General features: G+C 41.6%; 1 protein-coding gene across 2 annotated transcripts in view; it reads right to left on the bottom strand.

The window, feature by feature from the left end:
- The window catches only part of slc27a6 (solute carrier family 27 member 6), a 69,187-nt gene extending 41,721 nt beyond the window's left edge, over positions 1-27,466 (bottom strand). For both annotated transcript variants that reach the window (XR_012102118.1, XM_073072036.1), the window contains exons 1-4: positions 26,790-27,466; positions 15,774-15,983; positions 3,136-3,294; positions 1,272-1,396 (exon numbers count right to left, since the gene is read on the bottom strand). Coding sequence is in view for 1 of the 2 variants with exons in the window: in XM_073072036.1 (XP_072928137.1) it covers positions 1,272-1,396; positions 3,136-3,294; positions 15,774-15,983; positions 26,790-27,273 (978 nt within the window). In the remaining variant the exon portion in view is untranslated. The remainder of the gene's footprint in view (positions 1-1,271; positions 1,397-3,135; positions 3,295-15,773; positions 15,984-26,789) is intronic.
- Positions 27,467-27,720: the final 254 nt, after the last annotated feature.

The raw sequence follows: 27,720 nt of genomic DNA on the forward strand, positions 1-27,720 counted from the left end.
ATGCCTTCTCTCTGTAACTCTTCATGCCCTGACCAACCTATCAACCTCTGCCTTAAATATACCCAACGACTTGGCCTCCACAGCTCCCTGTGGCAATAAGTTCCACAGATTCCCCACTCTCCGGCTAAAGAATTTGAGAAATTCCTCCTCATCTCCATTTTAAAAGGACACCCCCCCCCCCCTCCCCATGATGGCTCTGATGTTGAGGAAATGCCTTTGTGGACATTAAATGAGTAAACTGGATTAGAAGAAATGCAAGTGAAACACCACTTCCTTCAGAAGATCTGTTTGGATTCCTGGATGCCGGGAAGAGCAGAGTTAAAAGTACAGGTGGTCCATCTTCTGTAATACTGTATATGGGGAAGTGCAGAAAAGGGTGTGGCTCATCAACTGAAAGAACACAGAGTTTTGAAAAGGAACTGGATGACCTCTGTAACTTACCCTTATGCAATCATGGTCTCATCAGAAAAATTCCTTTCGTTCTCACCAGCATGCTCACACCCTCTCTGTAGTCTAAAACTTTCTCTCTTTCTTACTTGCAGAAATGGCAATCTAAGGAACTTGTATTTAATCTGGCACTGTTTTGTGCTATCCAAGTATAAATAACTAATCTAAATTTAATTAAAATATATGCAGAATTCCTGTCAAACTCTCCATTAAAGTAACAATAAAGACACTGGAAAATGTTATTTTTCATTTGACTCTATTTCTATATCTTCCTGCTTCTCACTAGTAATTTTCAATCTTACACATTCCTCCAATTCATTCATTTGTCAGATAGCAAAAGTTTATCACTCAAACACAACTTTTCTGTTTAGGAATTCAAACAGTATTTGACATTCATAGTTGCACAATATTTACAATAAAGACATTCAAAAAATTACATATCTGACAAGCAAATAAGCTCTTGTGTGGTACACACTCAAAGTTAAATGAAACACTGATTTTAGTAGTCCTAATAACTTTTTGAGGGTAAATGCTGACTTGCACTAATCAAAGTTTAATTTATTTCTTGGCAAAGTAGACAACTCTGAAATTCTCTTTCTCTGGGTAGTCATGAAACCAAGAAAGAAAAGTAAGGCAGCACGACAATCAATCCCAAAATCTCCCTCTCTGCTCAAATAAAAATGAACAGGCACAACAATCCCCAAATCCATCCTCCTGCACCAGAAAACAGTGAACACCTTCATATTCCTGTCTGCAGTACAACTGAAGTTTTCATACGCTTCCAAAGTCATGGGAAAGAAAGACTTCCATCATAGTAGTAATACCTTTGGCTGATTACAGAGATAGCGACAGAGTTCTCCAATGTACTGGAATACTGTAACATTATACTTTTTGCAGTCATTCCAGAACTGGGTGGCTGAGAACTTCTTCTTCAGCACACATGTTGCACCTGAATGGGCACAAGAATACAGCTTTTAAATATTTGGACAATGGCTTTAAAACAGCTGCCCCACTCAAATACTGTTAATTATCTGAGTTTCCTTGATAATTACTGTTGCAGGGAAAAGGATAAAGTTTAGCAGCAGAATGTAAACTATGAAAGAATGGTGAAATATTTCATACTAATTTTAAGACCAATATTGATTGCATCAATGGGTAAATGCATCAATTGATACAGAACTGCACTAAAAAGAAATTAAAACTGAAAATATTGGAAAGCTTAGCAGTTCTTCAGTGTATCAAAGAAAATATTGATCAATTGGGTAAATCAATGGTTCTGTGAATGCTAGTCACCTACCATTAGGCCAAGCAGGTTATATGTGACCAAGGCACAGATTTCCACTGCAGCCCAGCTTTTAATACCAGTTTGACACAGAATAGTGCTTGGTCCAGCAAAACACTGGCATGACAGCTTTGACAGCTGGTGAGGCCGTGCCCTGGCTCCCTGACTGACAAAGTCAAGGACTACACTGATTGTCTGCATTCCACTGATGCAGCTCAGAGGGCAGAGTAGCAGGTTCTTAATCTCTTCCTGATGCCAAGCTTTGGGACTTCCGCTAAACACTACCAGTAAAAGTGCTATCACATTCTGCTTTTGTCTTAAAATATTTATCAGCTTCCTTCATTCTGGAAGTCGATACCTATTTCCATGGACTTTGATTTTTTACCATCATCTGATATTTTTTTCTTTCCTCTCATTAACTCTTTCCATACATTTTCTTCTACACACCTTCAATCTTTTTTGGCTTATAGCTCAGTGAGAACTAGCTTGCTCCTAGTGTTTAGTCCAAGTAATAATTTTACAATGACTCCTATTATGTAAGATGTTAAGAGAAGGAGAATGCACTTCCTGATCTTTGATTTACATCAAATTAATTGATTTCAATTAATCTTCAATGATTAGTGTTCAATTCATCTTCAAAGATTTTGAATTATCAAAGACCTACAGAAGGAGAAAAAGAATAGAAAAATCAACTAATTCTCCCTTCTCGACCACTAACCTGAGTGAAGATTGCCCTTAGAAAAGTACACATGTCTGTTAGATAATTTTCCCTTCCACATTTACCCGAGGTGCTGGCATACAAACAACCAACTTTGGTGACACCAGTCAAATGACATTTGGATATACAAATGTCTTTTGGGAAGTTAAGAGCTAGGTCACTTAGGAGAATGTCAATACTCACAAGTAGTCTCATAGAAAGAAACTGTAAGTTATTGACTACGCATGTCTCAACTCTTTGCATTTTCACAAATTCCAACAGTTTTGAGTTTTTAAACTCACACCACCCCTCCTGTCTTCTCCTATTTCGGATTCCCCCTCCCCCTCCTACTTTCAAATCTCTTACTATCTTTTCTTTCAGTTAGTCCTGACGAAGGGTCTCAGCCCGAAACTTCTTCCTATAGAAGAAGGCTTGCTGCGTTCCACCAGCATTTTGTGTGTGTTGCTTGAATTACCAGCATCCTTGTGATTTCCTCGTGTTTGATACTTTAGCAGTACTGGATTGCCAGTCACGGATATGAGTACTGAACCTAGTTGATACTCAGGCTGAAAAGTGTTATGACTACACAAAATAAATTCGGCAGACTGCGACCTGCCCAAAGATCAGTCTTGGATTAGGTCAATTCATTTTCATGACAATTTATTAACGTAGCAATTAGTCATTTAATATATTCCAGGAGCGAACATACCTAGCTCAATGCAACCACAGATTCCTAAAAGAGAGGCCGCACCATGATATAGAGGAAGTGGCACGTAGATGATATCATCCTTAGTGACTCCAAAAGTCCACAGTGCAGCACTTGCCTTCAAGATCTGTAGATGGGTTACTATAGCAGCCTTTGGTAAGCCTGGTAACATTGAAAATGTATAGTTTGAAAGAGATAAACTTTACATGAATGACAAAAAAAATACATGCAAGTACCGCAATATTATGCTGGTTTTACACAGAATTATTTTCTTCTGATAAAATGGAGAAAAGTTTAACAACATACATTACTTAAATACATCTCCAATTTTTAAACACTAATGGTCATATTTTTTTTATTCTTTTTCCTATCTCATGTATTGGTGATCAGCATCCTGTTATTTTTCAACACAAAAGATTCTGCAGATGCTGGAAATCCAGAGTAACACATGCACAATGCTGGTGGAACTCAGCAGGTCAGACAGCAACACACACAAAATGCCAGAAGAACTCACCATGCCAGGCAGCATCTAGGACAAGAACTTAGGGCCAAAAACCCTTTGACAGTCCTGGCTGAAGGATTTCTGCCTGAAATGTCAAGTATACTTTTTCCCTAGATGCTGCCTGGCCTGCTGAGTTCCTCTGGCATTTTGTGTGTGTTGCTCGGATTTCCAGCTTCTGTCGATTTTCTCTTATTTGAGGTCAGAAGCATCTATGGAAAGCGATAAAGAGTCAACGTTTCAAGCCAAGACATTTCATCAGGACTGAAAATGAAGGGGAAGAGTACAAGCTAGAATGTGATAGCTGAAGCGATGTGAGGGGGAAGGTAGGTGCGTGAAGAAGAGGTTGAAATGAGACACTGGGAGGCAACAGGGGGTAAAGGACTGAAGAAGGAATCTGACAGGAGTGGACGTGGAACCAAGGGAGAAAAGGAAGGAGAGGCACCATGCAGGTGATAAGCAGGAGAGGTGAGAGGGGAACCAGAATGGTGAATAGAAGCAGAGAGAAGGGGGAGGTGGCAATATTACCAGAAGCTAGAGAAATTGATGTTCACGCCATCAGGTTGGATGGAATATGAGGTGTTGTTTCTCCAACCTGAGAGTGGCCTCATCTTGGTAGTAGAGGAGGCCATAGACCAACATTGAGTGGAATTGGAACCAGAATGGGTTATTTTTCATTTTGTTTATTTCATGGTGCCTGGGCGTTGCTGACAAGTCCTGTATTTATTGCAACCCCTAAATGTATTTGAAAAGAAACTGGTGAACTGTTATTAGGACTTCTGTAGTCTAACACTGACATCCAGAATTGCACTATTCTTCTAGATAAGGATTTAGACACAGCAAGAAAGGACGTACAGAAATGGATTTCCAAGTCAGGAAAGTATGTACCTTGAATAACATGCAAATAGTGCTATTACTATGTACAAGCTACACTTGCCCAAAATGAAGGAAGGCCTTGGTTCGGCAGTGAAGCAAGTAATTATGTTATCAAAAGATGTTACACTGGAGGTGGAGGGAATAAATGTTTAAGCTTGAACATAGGATGCTCATCATGCACATTGCTTTATCGTGTCAAAAGATGTTTGTGCTGCACTCATCTGTGCAAATGTAGAGTTCTACGGTATCGGAAAAGCCTGAAAGAGCTCGTAAGGGTATTACACTTAGCGTAAAACTAGACATAATAAAACGTTTCAATTGTGGTGAACAAAGTAAGGATATAGTGAGTTTCGCTAAGGGTTTGTGGAAGTTGACGAAGATGATGTTGAAGAGGTTTTGGCATCCCATGACCAAGAACTGACAGATAAAGAGCTGATGAAGAGGAAAGGATAACAATTGAAGCCGAACGCACTAGCGAATGGCCCGAAAGTGAAGATGTCCAGGAACTGAACATGAAGCAATTGCATGAGATTTTCACTGAGATTGACAACGCTGCAATGATTGCAGAAAAGTATGACTTTAATTGTGAAAGGGTACGAAGGTTTAGGGCAGGTTTGCAGGACGGTTTGAGTGCTTACAAAGAACTGTATGATAGAAAAATATGCAAGGCTAAGCAGTCAAGCATAATGTCGTTTTTCAAGCCTTCCATATCAGCCACAGCAGATGACGAAACTCGACCTTCAACATTGAGGCAGGCAGACATAGAAGAAGGTGACCTGCCTACCCTGATGGAAACAGACGACGATAAGATGACACCCCAGTGTCCCACCACCCTAACCTCCGACGACTCAGCCTAACACACCATCATCAGTGTGCTCACTGTCTTCCCGATTCCGGTAAGTGAAATTACACCGGACGTGCATTATTTCCACTTTAGATAGGCTGTGTATTTTTATGTGTTATTCGGTAGCTTCATAGCTTAAAGTTTACTGGAAAAAGTGTTTCTGCCGGGAGCACTTGCGCCGTGTGATTTGGCGCGAGTGCCGCTGAGAGCACTTGTGTGAAATTTTCGCTGCGGTGGACAGTGCTGCAATAATTGCAGAAAAGTATTCCTACATTATATAGGCTGTGTATTTATCAGATCATTCCTGCTTTTACTATATGTTACTGTTATTTTAGGTTTTATGTGTTATTTAGCATGATTTGGTAGGTTATTTTTTGGGTCTGCGTACGCTCACAAATTTTTCCCATATAAATAAATGGTATTGCTTCTTCGCTTTACGACATTCTGGCTTACGAACCATTTCATAGGAACTCTCTACCTTCGAATAGCGGGGGAAACCTGTATTTCAAAACATATCTGAATTGTGACTTCTGTAGAATAAAACAGCATACAGAACCAGGAGGCAATTCACTCACTGCTGAATACTTAAGTCTCTGATCTACATTTGTAGCCATAGTATGCCTGGTTCAAATTGGTTTCCGATCTGTAATGAACTTGAGGATATCAGCAGTAGGGGATTTGACAAACAACACAATCAGTAAATATCAAGAAAAGCTGGATGGACTGTTTTCTTCCTGGAAAAAGTTAATGCCTGGATTTTGAATGAGCCAAACATTGCTTATCAGCAAAAATCTTATATACAGTCAGCCCTCCTTATCCGCATGTTCCGCATACGCAAATTCAACTAACCGCGAAGCAAGAAAATCCGGAAGTGCTTTTCCAGCATTTGTTGTTCGAGCATGTACAGACGTTTTTTTGTCATTATTCCCTAAACAATGCAGTATAACAACTACTTTACATAGCATTTACATTGTATTAGGTATTATAAGTAATCGAGAGATGATTTAAAGTGTACGAGAGGATGTGCGTAGGTTATCGTGGATCGGGATCGAAAAAAAATCTGAAGTTCTCTTACTAAGCAAGTCAGAACAGGTACATCTGGTATTATTTAGCGTCAGTTAGTCAAAGTTTGTCTTAGTATATGGTATATATTTCACCTTTCTATGCATATAAAACACTTAAGAACATATGTTTCAGTGCCTGGCGATCCAGTGACAGATCGCTCCTGAGCGTGCTCTCCATCCGTGCCGGATTGATGTGGAGGATCAAAAACCCAAAACCCAATAATTAAACCACTGTGTTGCTTAATAATAATTGTAGCTTTCATCGGGGCAAGGCCTTTCTCACTTTATCCTTTACAGGTCTTTTAAGAGACTTCTGGATAGGTACAAGGAGCTTAGAAAAATAGAGGGCTATGGGTAACCCTGGGTAATTTCTAAAGTAAGTACATGATTGTCTCTTAAAAGACCCTACCGTATCCGCCTCCACCACTGTCGTCGGTAGCCCGTTCCACACACTCACTAGTCTCTGCGTAAAAAACTTACCCCTGATATCTCATCTATACCAATTTCCAAGCACTTTAAAATACGCCCTCTCATGGTAGTCATTTCAGCCCTGGGAAAAAGCCTCTGACTATCCACGTGATCACTCCCTCTCATCATCTTACACACCTCTATCAGGTCACCCCTCATCCTCCCCCACTCCAAGGAGAAAAGGCTGAGTTCACTCAACCTATTCTCATAGGGCATGCTCCCCAATCCAAGCAACATCCTTGTAAATCTCCTCTGCACCCTTTCTATAGTTTCCACATCCTTCCTGTAGTGAGGTGACCAGAACTGAAGACAGTACTCTAAGAGGGGTCCTATATAGCTGTGTCATCTTATGCTTGATGAAGTGTGAATGGAACTGAACAGTATTTTATCACTAAAAAATATCCCCAAATGAGATTTATCCCATTTTGGAGAAAAGTTAGTTGGTGGAAAAGTTAAAGGTAATCTCAGAACATTGTCTAGAAAAAGTTGAACAACAGTTTCCTGTTTTATATGACTGGCATCCAACAACCATACACATATGCAATATATGCTCTAGCTGGAAATGACAAATACCTTATAATTTCTAGCTTCAATTCTTATTTTGTATAACTTAAATTCAATCAAACCATTAGTGGATAACATCAAAAGCCCCATCATGTGACATCAAGCAAAAACCTCATTCGGGTCATGTTGTTACACACACAGCATGCCAACAACCCATGGTGTGCCACAGAAGGATTAGTTATATTTTCAAAGCATTACACAATTACCCATGGAACTGTGCCCTTGGCAACAATCATCGGTAAATAAAGAAGTTACGTAAAATAAAACCCACACAAGAATAGATGCAGTTAGACAAGTTACAGGACACAATGTGGTTTGTGAAAGAGAACCAAGAGAAATTAGGTGAAAGTTTATTACTAATATAATTATGGTAAAGGTGTTATTTTAGATTGGCTTATTATATTAACAAACTGGATAATTGATAAATTGTGGTTAATGAATATATTAGAAGAATTTATAAGCCCATAATAACATTTGCTATAAAGGGGTAATGCAGAAGTCCTTCAGCATTTTGTCTCAGCTTGATCTTCCTGTGTATACCTCTGGAAAAATTGCATGTGTTCTTTAGAGCTTTTCCCCTTAGTGCACATTATGAGCAAGTGATTTTAGGCATCCTCCATACCTGGTGAAACCAACCAATTTCGCCCAGTATATTCAAGAGGGGAGGTAGTGCAGTAGTCAAGATACTGGATTGGCAGCCAGAATGACTCATAGATTCATCTAACATTGAACAGCATCTTTGAACCACTTAGCCCACAAGAAGCCTCAAGCACCCACTTACACTGATCTTGCTCTAATCTCCAACTTATTCTTCCAATATTCCCATTAGCTGGCAGCAGCTAGTGATGCACAATAAATGCCGGACTTAGATAAATTTTTAAAAAGTTACGATGTAACTTAGAAATTTTTGTATTTTGAACAGGGCAGTAAATTATCTCTGGTGAGCAGAGCCAACCCCTTGCACAAGTATTATTCACCGGTTGTACTCATCTCTGCATTTCTATTCCGCCGACTACAGTGGAACTGAAACATAAGTGAATACAACCTCCAGCCACAATAACTGCTCATGAATTTTACTCCAACAATGAGAAATATCTTCTCTACCTCTAATTCATTAAAAAAGCAGGAATCTAATGCTGACAAAGTGATAAATTTATAGAGCACGAAACAAACCTTTTGGCATGCCAAGACAGTGCTGACTATTAAGCACCCAATTATACTACCGTAGATTCTGGATTTTAAGCCGCTACTTTTTTCCCACATTTTGAACAGCTTTGAACTCTGCGGCCTTTAATACGGAGCGGCTAATACATGATTTTTTTTCATGCCGCCAAAAACATTTTGCCTCGTAACAGTAGACCAATAAAATTGATGAGTAGTTCACAGAGGTCCAATGAAATTGTACGATAAATCAAGCGCACTTTCACAATTAAATTATTGTAAATCAGTCATTTGTACTCACCCTCATCAACATGGAAAACACTCGAAGAAAAGCATTGTGCTGCCTTTATGGCAGTTATTTAGTTTATAATATTTTCGCTTAGTAATTCATTTGTTAGTTAAAGTTAGAACTGTTTTAACTATATTTGTTTTCTGTACTACATTGCGGGATGCTATGACGTCACACCCGGTTTCGCCGCGTCTTGTGGGATACCGGTTTGCGATAAACGGGAAGGAGGGGGGCGAGCGGCGGAGCGAAAACGCTGCTTTTAAGTTAAAGGCGATCAATAACTTTTCCTGGTAGGCTGCAGTATATATATTTTTTACCAGTCGTTTGGAGATATTGGAATGTTGTTCAGTAAAGAAGTATACGCAACGTATATTTAAAAGTAGCCGCGTTACAGGCACGGTTCGAAAAAAAGCATTTGCAATATGTATTTGTTTATGTTACCATATGGATTTAATTAAAAGTTAAAAAATCCTCACGTGTAATATCTTTCTGTGTAAATATCTCATATTACAACGTGGGACACCTGCGGCCGAAAATCCGGTGCGGCCGAAAATCCGGTGCGGCCTGTACAAGTACAAAATTGATTTTATTTCTAAAATTAGAGCCAGCGGCTTTTAATCAGGTGCGCTCTGTAGTCCGGAATCTACGGTAATCTGATTTCATTCTCTCCACATACCCACACATAAGGGCAATTTACACTGGCCTTTTAACCTAGCAGCCAATGGGTGGAAATGAGAGAACCCCGTGGAAATTTGCGGCCATCACAAAGAAATGCAAACATTCCACACTGACAGCACCTGAGATCAGAATCAAGGTAGCAGTTCTACTAAATGCACCACTTTAAAGAGACTTACATTCCTACTACCTCATTAAAGTTTCACCATTTAGCTTCATTACATTTCCTCATTTTCTTCTCATGAATTAAGAGACTCATGAATTGTGATGTAAGATTAGAAATGTTTGTACTGCGTAGAATATTATGGAAAGCAGTTGAGAGGCAGAGACAGTGGTAGAACAATTCTTCTTTGCTGTTGGTATTTTAAAAAACAGCATTTTAATTGATAGGGCTGTCAGTAATCTACACTATGGGGTTTAGTTTTCTTTTAATCAATGGTACTCTGTGCACACTACATAATAAGTCTAACAAGAAGATATTTCATTTATGCTTGGATTCCCACCTCCCATCTCCATGGAGAATAAGAACTGCAAATTCCTAGTAAAAACAATAAGTTTCATTCATGGGCATCTACAGTATGCTGCTCTAATAGATCTCAGTGACCCTATCAGACCAGGAGACAATCTACAATTCTCAATGCCTATGGCTCACTCATAACATCATCCCATCCCTGACGTTTCTCTTCAATCTCCTGCCATTTGGTAGGAGATACATCTTAGCTGAGATATTAAGATCAAAAAACAGCTTTTTCCCCGAGGGCTGTTGTGCAGTTGAATAATGCTACACCCCAGCTGCAAATGGCCTTTGAATATCAAAGTCCATAACAAGTTCTTTGTAAATATGGGATTTCTTCAAAAATAATTAATTAATTGATCGCCTGATTAATTAATTATTAAATCATGCCACACTGTAAATAAATTTTGCACAGACTGGAGGAGCACTGCAATCTCAATGTCTTGAGCAATAACATTCAAATTCTACTCTATGATTTTGTCTTGCAGTCTTCCTCTTTAATCACCCCTGTACAGAATACAACACCTACAATGGTTCATTGGACTAAGGAGTATAAAATTTTTCTGATATGAGTAACAGTAGAAGTAACACATAGAATAAGACTCTTAGTAGTACTTATATGTTACTTGCAGTCGACATGGCGTTGATCAACTAACACCCATACTAAGGAGGAAGAAGTGGAAAGAAATAATAAGTATTGTGGAAATAGACAAATCAAAAGCAGATCATTGTCTTTCAAATTACTGTATTCTAGTAAACACAAGTCATGGTGCTGAAGATCCTGTGCTAATCAACTGGCTGGAGTGCCTACCAATATCTTTAACCTCTCACTTCAGCAGTCTGAGGTTCCCACCCGCTTTAAGCGGACTTCAATTCTACTGTTACCTAGGAAAAATGTGGTAACCTGCTTCAATAGCTATTGTCCAGTAGCAATTACATCCACTTGTGATGAATTGCTTTGAGAGGTTGATGATGAAATGTATCACCTCCTGCCTGAGAAGAGACTTGGATCCACTTCAATTTGCCTACCAGCTCAACAGGTCCACAACAGATGCCACTTTGTTGGCTCTTCACTCAACCCTGAACATCTGAACAGCAAAGACGCATGTATCAGGATGCTCCTTAATGATCATAGCTCAGCATTCAACACTATCATCCTCTCAAACTAATCAATAAGCGTCAAGACCTTGGCCACAACACCTCCTTCTGCAATTGGATCCTGGATTTCCTCACTTGCAGACCCCACTCAGTTTGGCTTGGCAACATCTCCTCTACAATCTCCACCAGCACACCTTCAATGCCATATTTATGTTTGTTGACGAAACCACTGTTAGTGCTCGAATCAAAGGTAGTAATGAATGGGCAAACAGTAGAGAGATTGAAAATCTGGCTGAATGGTGCCACAACAACAACCTCTCAATCAATGTCAGTAAAAGCAAGGAGCTGACTATTGACTTCAGGAGGAGGGAAACAAAAGTCCATGAACCAGTCCTCAATGGAGGATCAGAGGCAGAGAGGGTCAACAACTTCAAATTCCTCTGTGTTAATATTTCAGCGGACCTGTCATGGGCCCAGCACACAAGTGCAATTACGAAGAAAGCACGGCAGTGCCTCTACTTCCTTCGAAATTTGTGAAGATTTGAGAAATGACATCTAAGACTTGACTAATGCCTATAGATGTGTGGTGGAGAGTTTATTGACTGGTTGCATCACAGCCTGGTATGGAAAAACCGATGTCCTTGAACAGAAAATCCTATAAAAAGTAGTGGATACGGCCCAGACCAACACAGGTAAAGCCCTGCCCACCCCGATCACATCTACATGAAGTGCTGTTGAAAGAAAGCAGCATCTGTCAAAAAAGCCCCATACCACATATGCCATGCTCCCTTCTTGCCACTGCCATCAGGAAGAAGGTACAGGAGCATCAGGACCCACACCACCAGATTCAGGAACAATTATTACCCCTCAGCCATCAGGCTCTTGAACCATAGCAGATAACTTCACTCCTCTTTACTCAGCCCATCACTGTACTGTTCCCACAATCTGTGGATTCACTTTCAAAAACACTCCATCTCATCTTCTTGATATTTATTGCTTATTTTTTTCTCTTCTGTATCTGCACTTTTGTTGTCTTTTGGGCGGGTAGGGTTAAAATGGCGCCAAGTGGTTGCCTCTTCAAGCTCATCTCTGAAAACAGCTTAAATTCCTCTCTTCAATGTCTTTTTTTTCGCTCAAGGTGGTTGGGGTTCTATTGAAGTCCTGATCTGCAAGTAGCACTCTCTACGGGAGGCCGCGCCGCCGTGTCGAGTGGTCACTCTCTACGGGAGGCCGTGCCGCTGTGTCGAGTGGTCACTCTCTACGGGAGGCCACGCCACTGTGTCGAGTGGTCACTCTCTCGGGAGGCCGTGCCTCCGTGTCGAGTGGTCACTCTCTACGGGAGGCCGTGCCGCCGTGTCGAGTGGTCACTCTCTACGGGAGGCCGTGCCGCCGTATCGAGTGGTCACTCTCTACGGGAGGCCGTGCCGCCGTGTCGAGTGGTCACTCTCTACGGGAGGCCGTGCCGCCGTATCGAGTGGTCACTCTCTACAGGAGGCCACGCCACGGTGTCGAATGGTCACTCTCTACGGGAGGCCGTGCCGCCGTGTCGAGTGGTCACTCTCTACGGGAGGCCGTGCCGCCGTATCGAGTGGTCACTCTCTACAGGAGGCCACGCCACGGTGTCGAGTGGTCACTCTCTACGGGAGGCCGTGCCGCCGTATCGAGTGGTCACTCTCTACAGAAGCCCGTGCCGCCGTATCGAGTGGTCACTCTCTACGGGAGGCCACGCCACTGTGTCGAGTGGTCACTCTCTACGGGAGGCCGCGCCACGGTGTCGAGTGGTCACTCTCTACGGGAGGCCGCGCCGCCGTGTCGAGTGGTCACTCTCTACGGGAGGCCGCGCCGCCGTGTCGAGTGGTCACTCTCTACGGGAGGCCGCGCCGCCGTGTCGAGTGGTCACTCTCTACGGGAGGCCGCGCCGCCGTGTCGAGTGGTCACTCTCTACGGGAGGCCGCGCCTCCGTGTCGAGTGGTCACTCTCTACGGGAGGCCGCGCCGCCGTGTCGAGTGGTCACTCTCTACGGGAGGCCGCGCCGCCGTGTCGAGTGGTCACTCTCTACGGGAGGCCGCGCCGCCGTGTCGAGTGGTCACTCTCTACGGGAGGCCGCGCCGCCGTGTCGAGTGGTCACTCTCTACGGGAGGCCGCGCCGCCGTGTCGAGTGGTCACTCTCTACGGGAGGCCGCGCCGCCGTGTCGAGTGGTCACTCTCTACGGGAGGCCGCGCCGCCGTGTCGAGTGGTCACTCTCTACGGGAGGCCGCGCCGCCGTGTCGAGTGGTCACTCTCTACGGGAGGCCGCGCCGCCGTGTCGAGTGGTCACTCTCTACGGGAGGCCGCGCCGCCGTGTCGAGTGGTCACTCTCTACGGGAGGCCGCGCCGCCGTGTCGAGTGGTCACTCTCTACGGGAGGCCGCGCCGCCGTGTCGAGTGGTCACTCTCTACGGGAGGCCGCGCCGCCGTGTCGAGTGGTCACTCTCTACGGGAGGCCGCGCCGCCGTGTCGAGTGGTCACTCTCTACGGGAGGCCGCGCCGCCGTATCGAGTGGTCACTCTCTACGGGAGGCCGTGCCGCTGTGTTGGGCAAGCAGCTAACTGTCCTCTAATACCTCTCACAACTGCTGTCCATGTCCTGTCCAGTCATTCTAGCCAGTAACTTCAATTCCATCACTGTGCAACCAGACAATCCGGTAGTGCTGAAAGGAGACTGGACAACAGCTCTAGAACCCTGTTAGAAACAGTTAAAGATGCAAAGATGTGTGATGCCTTTAGTACCCCGTGTGCTACTGACCCAGAACAGGCTTAAGTCCTGGATAAATGTCTTCTTCATGTTGAATGCAGTCACAATCAGTGTTTTCCTTTGACCACTGCCTTCTTTGAACTTGCTGTCAGTGACAGGGATCCAGAAGACAGAGAGGGAGATGCAGTTGAGTGCCAAGCCTCTGACCCGAGAGGACATTGAGGAATTAAAGAGGGATTAAATAAGTTGGAGGTCTGTGAAGCCCCACTTTGACTCTCTGATTCACCGGTGGGAAGCAACTAAGGAAAATATCAAATGGTTATTCATCTTCAAAGGTGTTCTGAAAGCCAGGCAGAGTCAGAGGGAGTTGTGCCAACTCCAGAAAGAATTGCCAAAACTTCTCCTCCTGCAGTCGAGGAGGGTGGATGTGAGAGAGGAGGTCTGAGAGTGAAGGGCTGACAAGCTGTGGTTTTTGCCACAGAAATCTTCAAGGTCACCTTCTGATCAAGGGTTTGCTTTATGGAGTAGGGTGAGACATGCTCATGCTTCTTTTTCCAAAAGGTTCACAAGCAAACACTATGATCCTTAGCCTTAAGGAAGAGGACAGCTCAGTAATGTATTCACAGACAGACTAAGTGAAGATCTGCAGATCCTTTCACGCCAGTCTGTCTGATAGTAAGATCTTAAACAGAACAGCCTCCCAGAATTTTCTGTCTTCCGTTATAGAGGTGCTATATGACAGTAAGTGTGGAAGTGTAGATCAGCCACTGTCCCTGAAGGTGCTGACTGGCTCCATGGAGAGGGAATCAGAAATTGGATCCAACTGCTTTCACACAGGTATCAGTAGTACAGTCCAACTTAATATATAGAAGATATTTTCCCATCAAGTCTGGAGTCACACAGGGTTATCCATTCTCCCTGTATTGTTTATTCATTGCATTGAACCCTTTGCCAAATACATCAGGGAGACCGAGAGTATAAGAGTAGTGAGATTACCAGGCAGTGAAGGCACACACGTCTTCCTGTATATGAACAATGTTGCTATCTTCTACTCAGACCCACGGTCAGCTTTAAGATTGATCAGCATCTGCAACCAGTTTGAGTTTGTATCAGGGGCAAACTCTTGGTCTTGCAGCACAGCGAGATGCCTGTAAGGGAATGCTGCAGACTGGTACAGTCCAGGCTTCAGCAGTACATGCTGAGGGATTCACTGACGCTCAATGCACAGGGGAGAAGGACCACTGTCTCGGTTCCCTCTGCTACTGCACATGGAGAGGGAGAGTTGAGTGGGGATACCTCTTGAATAATGAAAGTGCTATCACCTCAGGGAGCCACATGCATGGAATTGGCTCGATGTTTGTGTCTTTTTTCTTTCTACTACTGAATGTAACAACCATGAATGTAAAAGTTATATGCAGTCTCTTCCTTTGCATACACTTTAAACTAAGAATAAATTTCATTTGTGAAGTTAAAAAAGTTGTTCTTCTGAACTCTATAAATTTAAGCTCACTGCAACCTTTGCTCACAATATCCTAACTTGCACTAAGTCATATTCACGAATTACGCTTGCATTTGTTCACCTATATTAACTCCCAGCTTTTACCTTGGACTTTAAAATAAATCTGGTTTTCAGATTCACACTATGTCTCCTCCTCCCTACGTAGCCAACTCCAGGCCTGTCAATCTCCAGTATAACAGCACTCCTCCATTTCTGGATATTTACATGCCCCTAGTTCTAAATTACTCTGGTACTAACAGTTCTGCAATAAGAATAATGGCAGCTGACATTCTTAAAACAAACCTTCTCCACAGGACAAATTAGAGAGTAAAATAGAAATCCTTAGAAATCCAAATACCTGTTGTTCCTGAAGTGAATATATAAAGAAAGGTAGATTTCAACTGGACTGTAGATTTCCACTTTGCTGGGACAGGACTCTCAGGTGCTTTTTCTACTTTATCTGCGAGAGTATCCACTCCTTGGTATATGCAACTTTTTGCCATGATCCATACTGATATATTCTTCTCCTTGATGCTTGCAAGAATGTCTTTCACAGCATCAATTAGATCTGCAGATCATGAAAAAAAATCAACACGATTTCACATACATTAAAAATTTAGATATTACTAATCACCTACTGTAAATCTAAGGAAATAACAAGTTAAACAGTCTTTTACTGTTTTAGTGCCATTTGATCTATCAACTCACCTTCATTCTGGTAATTATTAGAGGCAGAGGAATAGGACAGCCGTCAAAAATAGAGCAATGAAAATCAAAATGCACCAGATAGTTGAACTGCAGTAGTGCAACATCCCCTCTGGTTTAAAAGATGTTATAGGGAAGTGCAGAAGTTGGGGGAGGGGTGGAATGGTGCCCCATGGGTGGCATGAGAGTGTAGTGGTTACCACAATGTTCTACCTGGTTCAATTTCCATCACTGCCTGTAAGGAGTTTGCACGTTCTCCCTGTGAACGTCTGGGTTCCTTCCGGATGCTCCAGTTTCCTCCCACAGTCCAAAGATGTACCAGTTGGCAGGTAAATTGGGCTTTGTAAGTTCTCCCTTGATTATGCTAGGATTAAATTGGGGGCAGAGTGACTCATAGGGCCTATTCCATGCTGTATGTCAATAAATAAATTATTATCCTCCTAAAAATAATGAAAATACTTTAGGAAATTCATCCTGACGAAGGGTCTCGGCCCGAAATGCCGACAGTGCTTCTTCCCATAGAGGCTGCCTGGCCTGCTGTGTTCCATCAGCATTTTGTGTGTGTTACTTTAGGAAATGTTGGGTAGGTTTTCTCCGGGAGCTTCAGTTTCCTCCCACAACCCAAAGAGGTGCTGATTGGTTAATTGACTACAATAAATCACCCCTTTATCTAGCATAATAGCAAAAAGAATTAAAGGAAGCTTACGGACATGAGTGGGAGAAAATATATTATGTAAATACAGGGAAGTAAGGAAAGGAGGAGTAATCAAGGTTGTATAATTTATATAAAATATACTTTAAATCTTTGAATCATTGAATATAAGTAGGATGGCTCCATTAGCAGCTGGCATGGATCCAAGGCAGCAAATTGCCAAACCCTTCTTTGTTATGCCTGGTTACACATATAGTCCCATAGAAATCAGATTTAACATTGTACAACACATTTCTAGTTAGACTAGGAATTTCCACAGCAAATTTTGTCTTTTAGTAAATTAGCATATAAAACTTAATACTGCTTTGTTCCATTTGGAAGCAAATCTGTTGATTCATGAATGCTTAGTTAACGGAGTGCATAATTACACTGTCTTCCTGCATTTTCTACACTCGCATAGTTTCTCTTTCTAACTTACTGCTCATTACGCCACTGGCATTTAAGACAGCATTGAAAGTCCTCCATATCTGTCTGTATAAATGGATTCTTCATTGTTATTTCCATAACAATTGTTTTTTGACCAGTCAGGGTTGTTAGCTCTGAGCTGAACTCACAAACCTGGACGACTGGTGGACCATGCTTAGCCTGGCCTCTATCTGTTCGGCATGGGTGACCCTACCAACAGTCAAAGCACAAGGCCCTGACTCCAGCTAACGTAGCTCTTCTGATCATTGAGGAACGCAAGTTTGTGGCCCTCTTGGAAGCTTTCTAACAGCATGGTTGAAATATTTACAGCATTTAGATTGCACAGATTCTAGAAAATGGTAGGAATTTAGCATGCTTTTCCCATTTATTCCCTTCATTGTTCCCAAATAGCCTGACTCTTAGATCTCCATCAGGACTTCAAAATATATAATCATCAGGAAAAACCCATTCAAAACTTTTCTGGAAACTGTTTTGCTATCTATCAAAGCTGTCAAGGTTTCTCAGTGTCTTTAAATGCACTGTTTTGAAAACATTTAAAAACTAGTAAATTGTTGCACACAATTAAAATTCTTTCAAATTAGTAAATGCTCCATTAATCTTCAATGGGGGTGCATTGTCTGCAAATCAGCAACATAGCCTGGTAAGCTAAATAAAGACTTCTATGTTCATGCAGGAGTCTCAAATTTGCCAACATCTATAGGGGTAAAAGCTAGAAACTCCATGCGAAACTTTCAGCATTTAAATAGCAAAATCTAGACCATAATTTATCTCATTTACTTGAAAGCTATCATAATGATCAATTCTAATTGTTCAGCATATCAACGTAAGCAAGGCTGAACATCCAGTACTCATTTTGGGAATCTTTTAATGATATGATTTGTAATAGAAATGTCATCTAGGAGTATTGGAGTTAATATTCCTGTATCACTTTCATAATCAAAATACCTAGATAAACTTGAATTTCAAGTAACTAAATACCTAAAAGGTTTTGCCATGTTTAGTGACTTATAAATCAAGACCTACAGACTGGCTGTAATATGCAAATTTTATAATAAGATTGCATCAGACCCTTCCTCTGCTTTTAAATAAAATTACTGTTTCACTTTGTATGACAGAGCTTGTGTAAAAGGAAAACAATAGAGATTGTCAACATATTTTCCAGTTACTGGGGCAATTTTTTGTCCTTTATTTGGCAGTATCTCCATCCGGCATCAACTGAGGAACAAATGTGCTGGAAGCACAACAACACTGAATTGTTTCTAGTTTTCAATCCTAAATGAGTAAAATTGAAGCTGAGCAAAAGCTTCCAATGACTACTCTCACAGTTATGTTATTGTTTGTATCAAGTTGGCAATTGAATTATTGATGATTCTGAGAAAAGCACCAAAAACACTAAACATCTATAATATTTAAATAATGATAACAGGAACACACATGTGAATCAGTAAGCAGTGGCAGGGCAGTGTAATAGCTACAGAATTTTCTGAAAATATAAGTTAAATAACAGCACATTTACAGAAGACAGTGGATTCTAGTTAATAGGGCCATCAGTTTATCAGGGCAACCACTTATTTGGGACAACTCTTAAAGAACAAAAACTAATTGAGAAAATAGCGTTAGTTGCATGTACTTGTTTTATGTTATCCCTCTGGGCCAATGATTTTTGATAATTTAATTTTATTATTTTGACTTTAAACATTTCAGACCCTTGCAAAGATGCCATGAAAAGATTTGACACTAGCCGAGAAAATTACTGTCTCCCCCGAACCTCACTCAACATCAGCTGGCAGAAATCTACAACTGCATGCTTGATACATCAGCCAGATAAACTGCGAGAAGAATGGGCATTATGCAGGGGACAACAGCGAACAACCCAAACACAAAAGCATGCAGGTAAAGATCCAAGATGTTCAAGAGGACCTCAATCAGTGGTTATCCATTGTAAATGGGTGAGGTGTGCATCTCAGTGGACCAATGTTACTGTAATTAAAAAATCAAGTCGGGGAGCTAGCTAAGAAGCTGGTCATGAAGATTTTGTCTTGATGGAAACGTTGACACCAGATTATATTCAAGAAAGCATACAGCGAAAAAGGTCGTACTGATTCTGTGTGTGCAGAAACATGGAAATCTACAAAATTCCCTGACTCGCTTCCAAAATTTGAGCAGATGGTATCTACAATGCTGATTAAAGAGGAATTTTTTTAATATTGTGGCACACCGAATGGTTTCCTTGGATACAAACACGTAATTAAAATAAGACCATAAGATATAGCAGCAGAAGTAGGCCATTCGGCCCAGCGAGTCTGCTCTGCCATTCAATCATGGGCTGATCCAATTCATCCAATCATCCCCACTCCCCTGCCTTCTCCCCATACCCTTTGATGTCCCAGCTAATCAAGAACCTATCTATCTCTGCCTTAAATGCACCCAATGACTTGACCTCCGCAGGTGCTTGTGGCAATGAATTTCACGGATTTACCATCCTCTGACTAAAGTAATCTCTTCGCATCTCTGTTCTAAATGGACATCCTTCAATCCTAAAGTCATGCCCTCTTGTCCTAGACTGCCCTACCATGGGAAATAACTTTGCCATATCTAATCTGTTCAGGACTTTTAACATTTGGAATGTTTCTATGAGATCCCTCTTCATTCTCCTGAACTCCAGGGAAAACAGCCCAACAGCTGCCAGATGGTTCTCATGTGGTAACCCTACCATTCCTGGAATCTCATGAATCTTTTCTGAACCCTTTCCAATGTTAGTATATCCTTTCTAAAATAAGGAGCTGAAAACTGTGCACAATACTCCAAGTATAGTCTCACAATTGCCTTTTAGAGCTTCAACATCACATCCCTGCAATTATATTCTATACCTCTAGAATGAATGCCAATACTGCATTCACCTTTTTCAACACTGACTCAACATGGAGGTTAACCTTTACGGTATCCTGCACAAGCACTCTTAAGTCCCTTTGTATCTCTGCATTTTGAATTCCCTCCCCATCTAAATAATAGTCTGCCCATTTATTTCTTCCACCAAAGTGCATGACCATACACTTTCCAACATTGTATTTCATTTGCCACTTCTTTTACCATTCCTCTAAACAATCTAAGTCTCTCTGCAGGCTCTCTGTTTCCTCAACACTACCCACTCCTCCACCTATCTTTGCATCGTTGGCAAATTTAGCTACAAATCCATTAATCCCATAGTCCAAATCACTGACATACATCATAAAAAGCAGTAGTCTCAAACCTGACCCCTGTGGAACTCCACTGGTAATCGGCAGCCAGCCAGAATAGGATCCCTTTATTCCCACCCTCTGTTTTCTGCCAATCAGCCAATGCTCCACCCATGCTAGTAACTTCCATGGGCTCTTATCTTGCTAAGCAGTCTCATGTGTGACACCTTAACAAAGGCCTTCTGAAAATCCAAGTACACCACATCTACTACATCTCCTTTGTCTACCCTGTTTGTAATTTCCTCAAAAAATTACAGGAGGTTAGTCAGGCAGGATTTTCCTTTCAGCTGCCTTTGGCCTGTCTTGTCATGTGCCTCCAGGTATTCCATAATCTCATCCCCAGTAATCAATTCCAACAACTTCCCAACCACTGATATCAGGCTAACAGGTCTATTGTTTCCTTTCTGCTGCCTCCTACTTTTCTTAATAGCAGATCTCTCCAGCTACTTTCTTCAGAACCTGAGGGTGCATTCCATCAGGTCCAGGAGATTTATCCACCCTCAGACCATTAAGCTTCTTGAGCACCTTCTCAGTCATAATTTTTACTGCATATACTTCACTTCCCTGACACTCTTGAATGTCCAGTATACTGCAGATGTCTTCCACTGTGAAGACTGATGCAAAATATGCATTCAGTTCATCTGTCATCTCTACGTCTCTCAATGCAATATCTCCAGTGTCATTTTCTATTGGTCCTATATCTACCCTCAACTCTCTTTTACCCTTTATATACTTAAAAAATCTTTTAGTATCTTCTTTGTTATTACTCACCAGCTTCCTTCCTAATGAACTTCTTAGTTTCCTTCTGCAAGTTTTTAAAAGCTTCCCAATCCGCTATCTTCCCACTAGCTTTGGCTTCCTTGTATGCCCTCTCTTTTGCTTTTACTTTGGCTCTGACTTTACTTGTCAGCCATGGTAGTGTCCTTCTTTCATTTGAAAATTTCTTGTTATTTGGAAGATATCTGTCTTGCACTTTTCTCATTTTTCACAGAGACTCCAGCCATCGCTGCTCTGCTGTCCTTCCTGCTAGTGTCCCTTTCCCCCTTTCCAGTCAAATTTGGCCAGTTCCCCTCTCATGCCATTGTAATTTCCTTTATTCCACTTAAGTACCAACACGATGGAATTTAGCTTCTCCTTCTCAAATTTCAAAGTGAACTCGATCATTTTGCTTAAGCTCTCTTATCATCTTCAGATCATTGCACAACACCCAATTCAGCACAGCCACTTTCATGTTAAATATCCAACGATTATCATGACATCGTCATTCTGACACACCTTTTCTACTTTCTGGTGCAATTTGTAATCCACATCCCAGTTGCTGTTTAGAGTCCTGTATAGAACTGCCATGAGAGACCTTTTACCTTTGCCATTTCTTAACTTAACCCATACAGACTCTACACCTTCTGATCTTATGCCATCCCTTTCTAATGACGTAATATAATTTCTTATAAATAGGACCACACCAACCCCTTTGCCTACTAACCTATCTTACCGATACACCGTATATCCTTGGACGTTCATCTCCCAATGGCAGCCATCCTTTAGCCAAATTTCAGGGATGGCCACAACGTCATACTTGCTAATCTGTAGCTGAATTTTAAATCGTCTATTTTATTTCTTATGCTGCGTGCATTCAAATATAACACTTTCAGTCTAGTATTTGTTGATTTATGTTGTAAATCATCTCACTGGGCCTCAGTTTCTGCCTGTCCTTCCTATCATCTGTGTTGCATGCTATCTTTAATTTATTTCTGTTTTCCCCTTCCTTAGTCCTGTCACTCTGGTTCCCATCCCCTAGCCAAATTAGTTGAAACCACCCCTAACAGCTCTATTTAACCTGCCTGCTAGGATAATGGACCCCTTTGGGTTCAGGTGTAACCTGTCCTTTTTATACAGGTTGTACCTCCTCCAGTGATACAGGAATCCAAAGCCCTGCTCCCTACACCAGTGTCTCAGCCATGCATTAATATGCCTGATCATGCTATTCTTGAGCTCATTATCATGTGGCACAGGCAGCAGTCCTGGGATTACAACCCTGGAGGTCCTGTTTTTCAGCCTCCAACCTAACTCCCTGAATTCTCTCTTCAGGACCTCCTTCCTTTTTCTACCTATGTCATTGGTACCAACGTGTACCAAGACTTTAGGCTGTTCATCCTTTCCCTTCAGAATACTCTGCACCCGATCCAAGACATCCCGTACCCTGGCACCTGGGAGGCAACACACCATGCGGGTATCTCTATCAGGTTAAAAAAATGGATCACATAATGAATCAATGCGCTAGGTGTCAGTGATGACTTTGTTCATTTACAGTCAATCAAATGAACACAGTAGGGTATACTGGATGAATTCCTCTGTTGATAAATTTTAGGAACTATTAAGCAGTTTTATAGTACTGTAATAGCATTGCTAGAGTTCTAATTTTTCCTATATTTCATAACTTCAGTTAAATCGTACTTTGACTTTTTATACCTTTTTAACTATTTCCAAGTAATTGGGGCAACCACTTAATTGGGCCAAAATGTACTGGTCCTAATTAACAGCAATCCACAGTATTTCCAAAAAAAAACCTTTAGTTTCAAGTAACTCAAACTTTTGGATGACTAAAGATTACTGAGGATAAATAGATTTTATTTTATAGGTTAAACTCCACATGTGTTTGCTCTGCCAATTTTTGCCACTGGTTTATATCCTACTGTATCCTTTGCCAGTTTTCTATACTATCCACAAAATCGCCAGTCTTCATATCATCTGCAAACTTACTGACCCATCCATTTATAATTTCATCCACGTTGTACCACAAACAGCAGAGCTCCCTGTGAAATACCAGTCACAGACCTTCGGCCAAACTAAGTCCCATCGAATATTACCCTCTGGGAAAACCAATTCTGAATCCAACTTACAGTGGACTCAATGCCTCTTAAACTTCTGGATGAGTCTCCAATGAGGGACATTGTCAAACCCCTTACTAAAATCCAAGTAGACAACATCCACTGATATACTTTCATTAAATGACCACAATCACCTCCTCAAAAACACAATCATTTGTAATATGATCGCAATATAACTGAATGGATGTAGAGATAAACCCAGTTATAGCAGACTAGTTTAACAGCAGTGATGTGAAAAGCTCTTGAAACAATAATGATGGACAAATGAGTGTTCATTAAGTAGCTAAAGCTAGCTCAGAATTTTAAAAATCTTGTTTATCCCATTTGATGGATTTTAGTATCAGAGAGAGAAATGCAGTTGTTGTGAAATATAGGGATTTTCAAATGGTGTTTCATAAAATAAACTTGCCATCAATATTAACATTCTGGTAAAAAAGAGGCATTATTATCCATCTGGATAGAAAATTCACCAAATATTGGGCTGACTGGAAGTATACAGAGAAGTTCCCCTTTGGTCAGTACAAGGACCACTGTCATTTTTCCAAATATGTATCAACTTTGACTTGGGTTTACAGGATATTATCTTCAAGTACAGTAAATTCCAGTTAATTGGGATACACTGGGACTAGTACATTTTGGCCCAACTAAGCTGCTGCCCCATTGAGCCAAAGTTTGATGGAAATAACCAAAAAGGTATAAAAAAAAGACAAAGTACTATTTAATTAAGTAACAAATTATGTATTTAAATGAAATACATAAACTAGCGATATACTACAGTGGTATAAAACTGTGTATTAGTTCTTCATAGTTACTGATGGAAGAATCCTTCTGGTGTATGTTGCCATGTATGGGCTGTCCAGGGAGGGGTAGCACCTCTAGAGAAGGACCTTGTCATGCAATGTCCATTCTGGGACAGTTCGCTCACCTTTGGTCCCTATCGGGCACTCGGCTCTCACCTGTAGCTCCAAGTAGCCGTTTGCATGTTACAGCAGTCACACCACAGTACACTGCATCGACAGGCTGGCTAAAGAAGGTGAGGGCAGTTGGCAGGCCCCAGTGAAATAAGGACACACCAGTCCTAGAGAGTAAGGTCAGCTCCAGTGGATTGGGCAGATCCAGTGAGATGCTGTGACCAAGAAGGCAGCTCTACAACGCTTTGAGGAGAGCAAAGGGCATGATAACGTATGGAAGGTACGGTTATCCGCTGCAATAAAGGAAGACACCAGTTTGGAGCAACTACATGTACCACTGGACCTAGACTTCTGAGGTCAAGAGAGTGAAACTGTCCCAGTGCAATGGATTTTGCACTTTAAACACTCTCCCTCACAAGTTTCATCATCTTCGATGGACAACCAACACGCTGCCATGTTCTTTTGATAGACTGTAAAGGAACAAGATTACCACAGACACCTAGTGCAGATAAAGGATTGCCTTCACACAATGCTTTCAATGATTGCAACCTCCAAATCTTCATTGTCATTGCAACATTTAAAGTAACTGTCAATACCTTCAAATTCTTCATAGTACCTAACTTGCTGAAGTAGCAAAATCATTTCATTTTCACTTCTGGCTGTTTCTAGGTCTCCAAGCCTGAATGCTTGAAACCACAACGAACAAAACAATTCAAAATTGTCTTACTGCTTATTTCTCGCCAACTATCTATGTGACAAAAATCACAGCTTGTTGAACACAAATGCACACAGCTAATTCTATTTAAAAACTGTTTACTCTAAACACAGTGCAGTGTCTAACGGCCACACAAATTCATATGTTGGACAGTAGTTAGAAACTGCTCAACCAGTCTCCTTTCCAATTAGGTGGCATAGTGTCCCAAATGAATGAAGAGGATCCCTGCTATTGTCTCAATTAATTTTTGTTCCTTAAAAGCTGTCCCTGATTAAGTAGCTGCCCTGATTAATTGACGAACCAATTAACCAGAATTCACTCTATGTTGATGACAATAATTATGGAAACATGGCAATCTGTGAAGTGGTTAGTGAAAAATTTTGTTGGATACTAAAATGTACAGATACTTGGCAAATCAAATTTATTGTTGAAAAGTGGGTGTGTAATGTTTTAGTTGGTTGAACAAGAAAACCAATAAACTGGAAAATACTACTACAGGTTTACTAGACTAGGTAGGGTGCATGTAACAGGAGAATCAGAAAAAGATAATTGCCAAGCATGGAAGCAGCAATGAGAAGGACAACAATAAGAGACAGCAAACAGAAGCATTCAGATGAGAACTTATGTTTAGATGTTAATTTTGAGACATTGCTGCTTTTGAAATGCATGAAATCTCTGTCATGGATGCAATTTAGTTCACATTCTTCCACTTAATTACTTCATGGGCCTAGCTTAAGGACTTAACTAAAAGTAAAATTTTAAAAATAAATTTTAAACTTTTTTTTCTTAACTAAAAGTGAAATTAACCTAATGACCTCACCAGCTGCAATATAGGTCTAGTATAAAGTGTCAGGACTCTGAATGAGTGAATCTGAGTAAGAGGCTCCTGGCATCTAGCCTTAGGCTCATAATCTAACCCTACACTTGTGTGGGGGAACTTCTGGTGCCTTTCAAGTGAAATGTTGCAATGTCACCAGCCCTCTTGAATATGGTCTTCTGGCATAAATGAGCAGAGGCAATGCATCTTGTCCCTTCATTTATACCCCATTCTTCGGTTTTCTGTGCATTAGTGTACTTAATGTTAGCGTTTATTTTTACCATGTATTTTTTTTACTTTATAAGCTTTCCACCAACACCTCGGTGTATATGACAGTAATTCTATATATTTGTGCAAGTTGTTACCATAACTTAGCCGATCATTGGCCTGACTGAGACATATGTGCAAACAGCTAAACAGATCGGGTTTATTGTCACAAGCACGATCACCGTGCGGCACAGGTGCAATGAAAAACTTGCCGGCAGGAGGATCACAGGTATGTAGGTACAGACAACACATAAAACACAAATTATACAAAAGGAAAACGTGCAAAAACAAGACCTGAACGCAAAGGGGCAGACACAAGCAGAGACAAATCCAAGGTATGGTTACACCCCACCAAGACTTCTACCGCCTGTGCAAATACAAGAGCTTGGTGCAAAACAACAGCCTGTTCCTCAGTGCCATCAGATTCAACAAACGTGGAAAATCCTAGCACTTCCTCGATTGTACTCCTTTTTCTCTCTCAACTTGCACTAATGTCGTATGAGTGAAATTAATTAAGTTAACTTACGTTTGTCATGTTTGTAATGGACTGTGTTACCGCGAAAAGTTATTTTTTATACATACCCTGGGTATGTATGTTTATGACAATCAACTTGAAACCCGAACTTGGGGAGGGGATAAAAGAAAACCCCCAGGCTACCTTATTCTCGGACGTTGGGAAATAAACGTCCCTCCTTACCTGCTCCGACTATGAGGGTTTTGGCGCCTGAGTTGTCCAGGCAGTGCAACAGGGACCGGGCACGCAAGCTGGTATTGAGGAACGCTACGGCGCAGCCCAGCTTGCACAAGCCGAACCAAACACACAGGAAGTCGGGCTCATTGCTCATCAGTAGCGCCACAGTGTCCCCAGCTCGCAACCCGGCCCATGGCTGAATGCAGACCTGGGCGATCCGGTTGCTCCTCCGGTCCACCTCCCGGTAAGTGAAAGAGCGGCCCTCGTAGAGGAGCAGGGTCTTGTCCGGGTTCGACTTCGATTGCTGCTCGAAGCGATCGAGCACGGTGATCACCCTGCCGGTAAAGTAGCCTCGCAGTAGTTTCCAGCTGAAGCTGGCGAACCGGAGAATGAAAAGCGCATCGTAATACAGATTCGGCAACTCGAACTTCAGTAGCAGAAATAAACACAGTGCTCCAGCCACGACCGCCGCTACCACCACAGCCAGCATAGTGCCCGGCGTCTGCTCTAGCTCACAGTGCACCACTGACTCCTCTTTCCCTGAGCCTGCCCGGTTACTTTGCCTCCCGGCTCCAATCACGTTACACACAGAACATTCCTTCTCCCTGTTATCTCAATTCCCAGTGAATAGAAAGGGCGATGACCAAACAGTGAAAGTAATTCTTTTTCCAGCAACGACGGATATACAGTACTGCAACTGTGTACAATGCAAAAGAAGTTTAGCACTCGTTCACCAGAACAAAGCTTGCAGTCTTTTTCGTTAGCCTGCTTCATTTGAAACTATGCATCTAAATCAAGAGACTGACATGATTAAAGTTTAGGTATGCCATACGTGGATATATATGGAGACAGCTTGCACGAACATGATTTTGTGTCTTTTTTGCACTGAAATCTCGTTTTTGTACTTTTTTCTCTCTATATCTTCACTTGTGTAAAT

The sequence above is a fragment of the Hemitrygon akajei genome, chromosome 2, assembly GCF_048418815.1.
Source record: "Hemitrygon akajei chromosome 2, sHemAka1.3, whole genome shotgun sequence".
Classification (NCBI taxonomy): Eukaryota; Metazoa; Chordata; class Chondrichthyes; order Myliobatiformes; family Dasyatidae; genus Hemitrygon; species Hemitrygon akajei.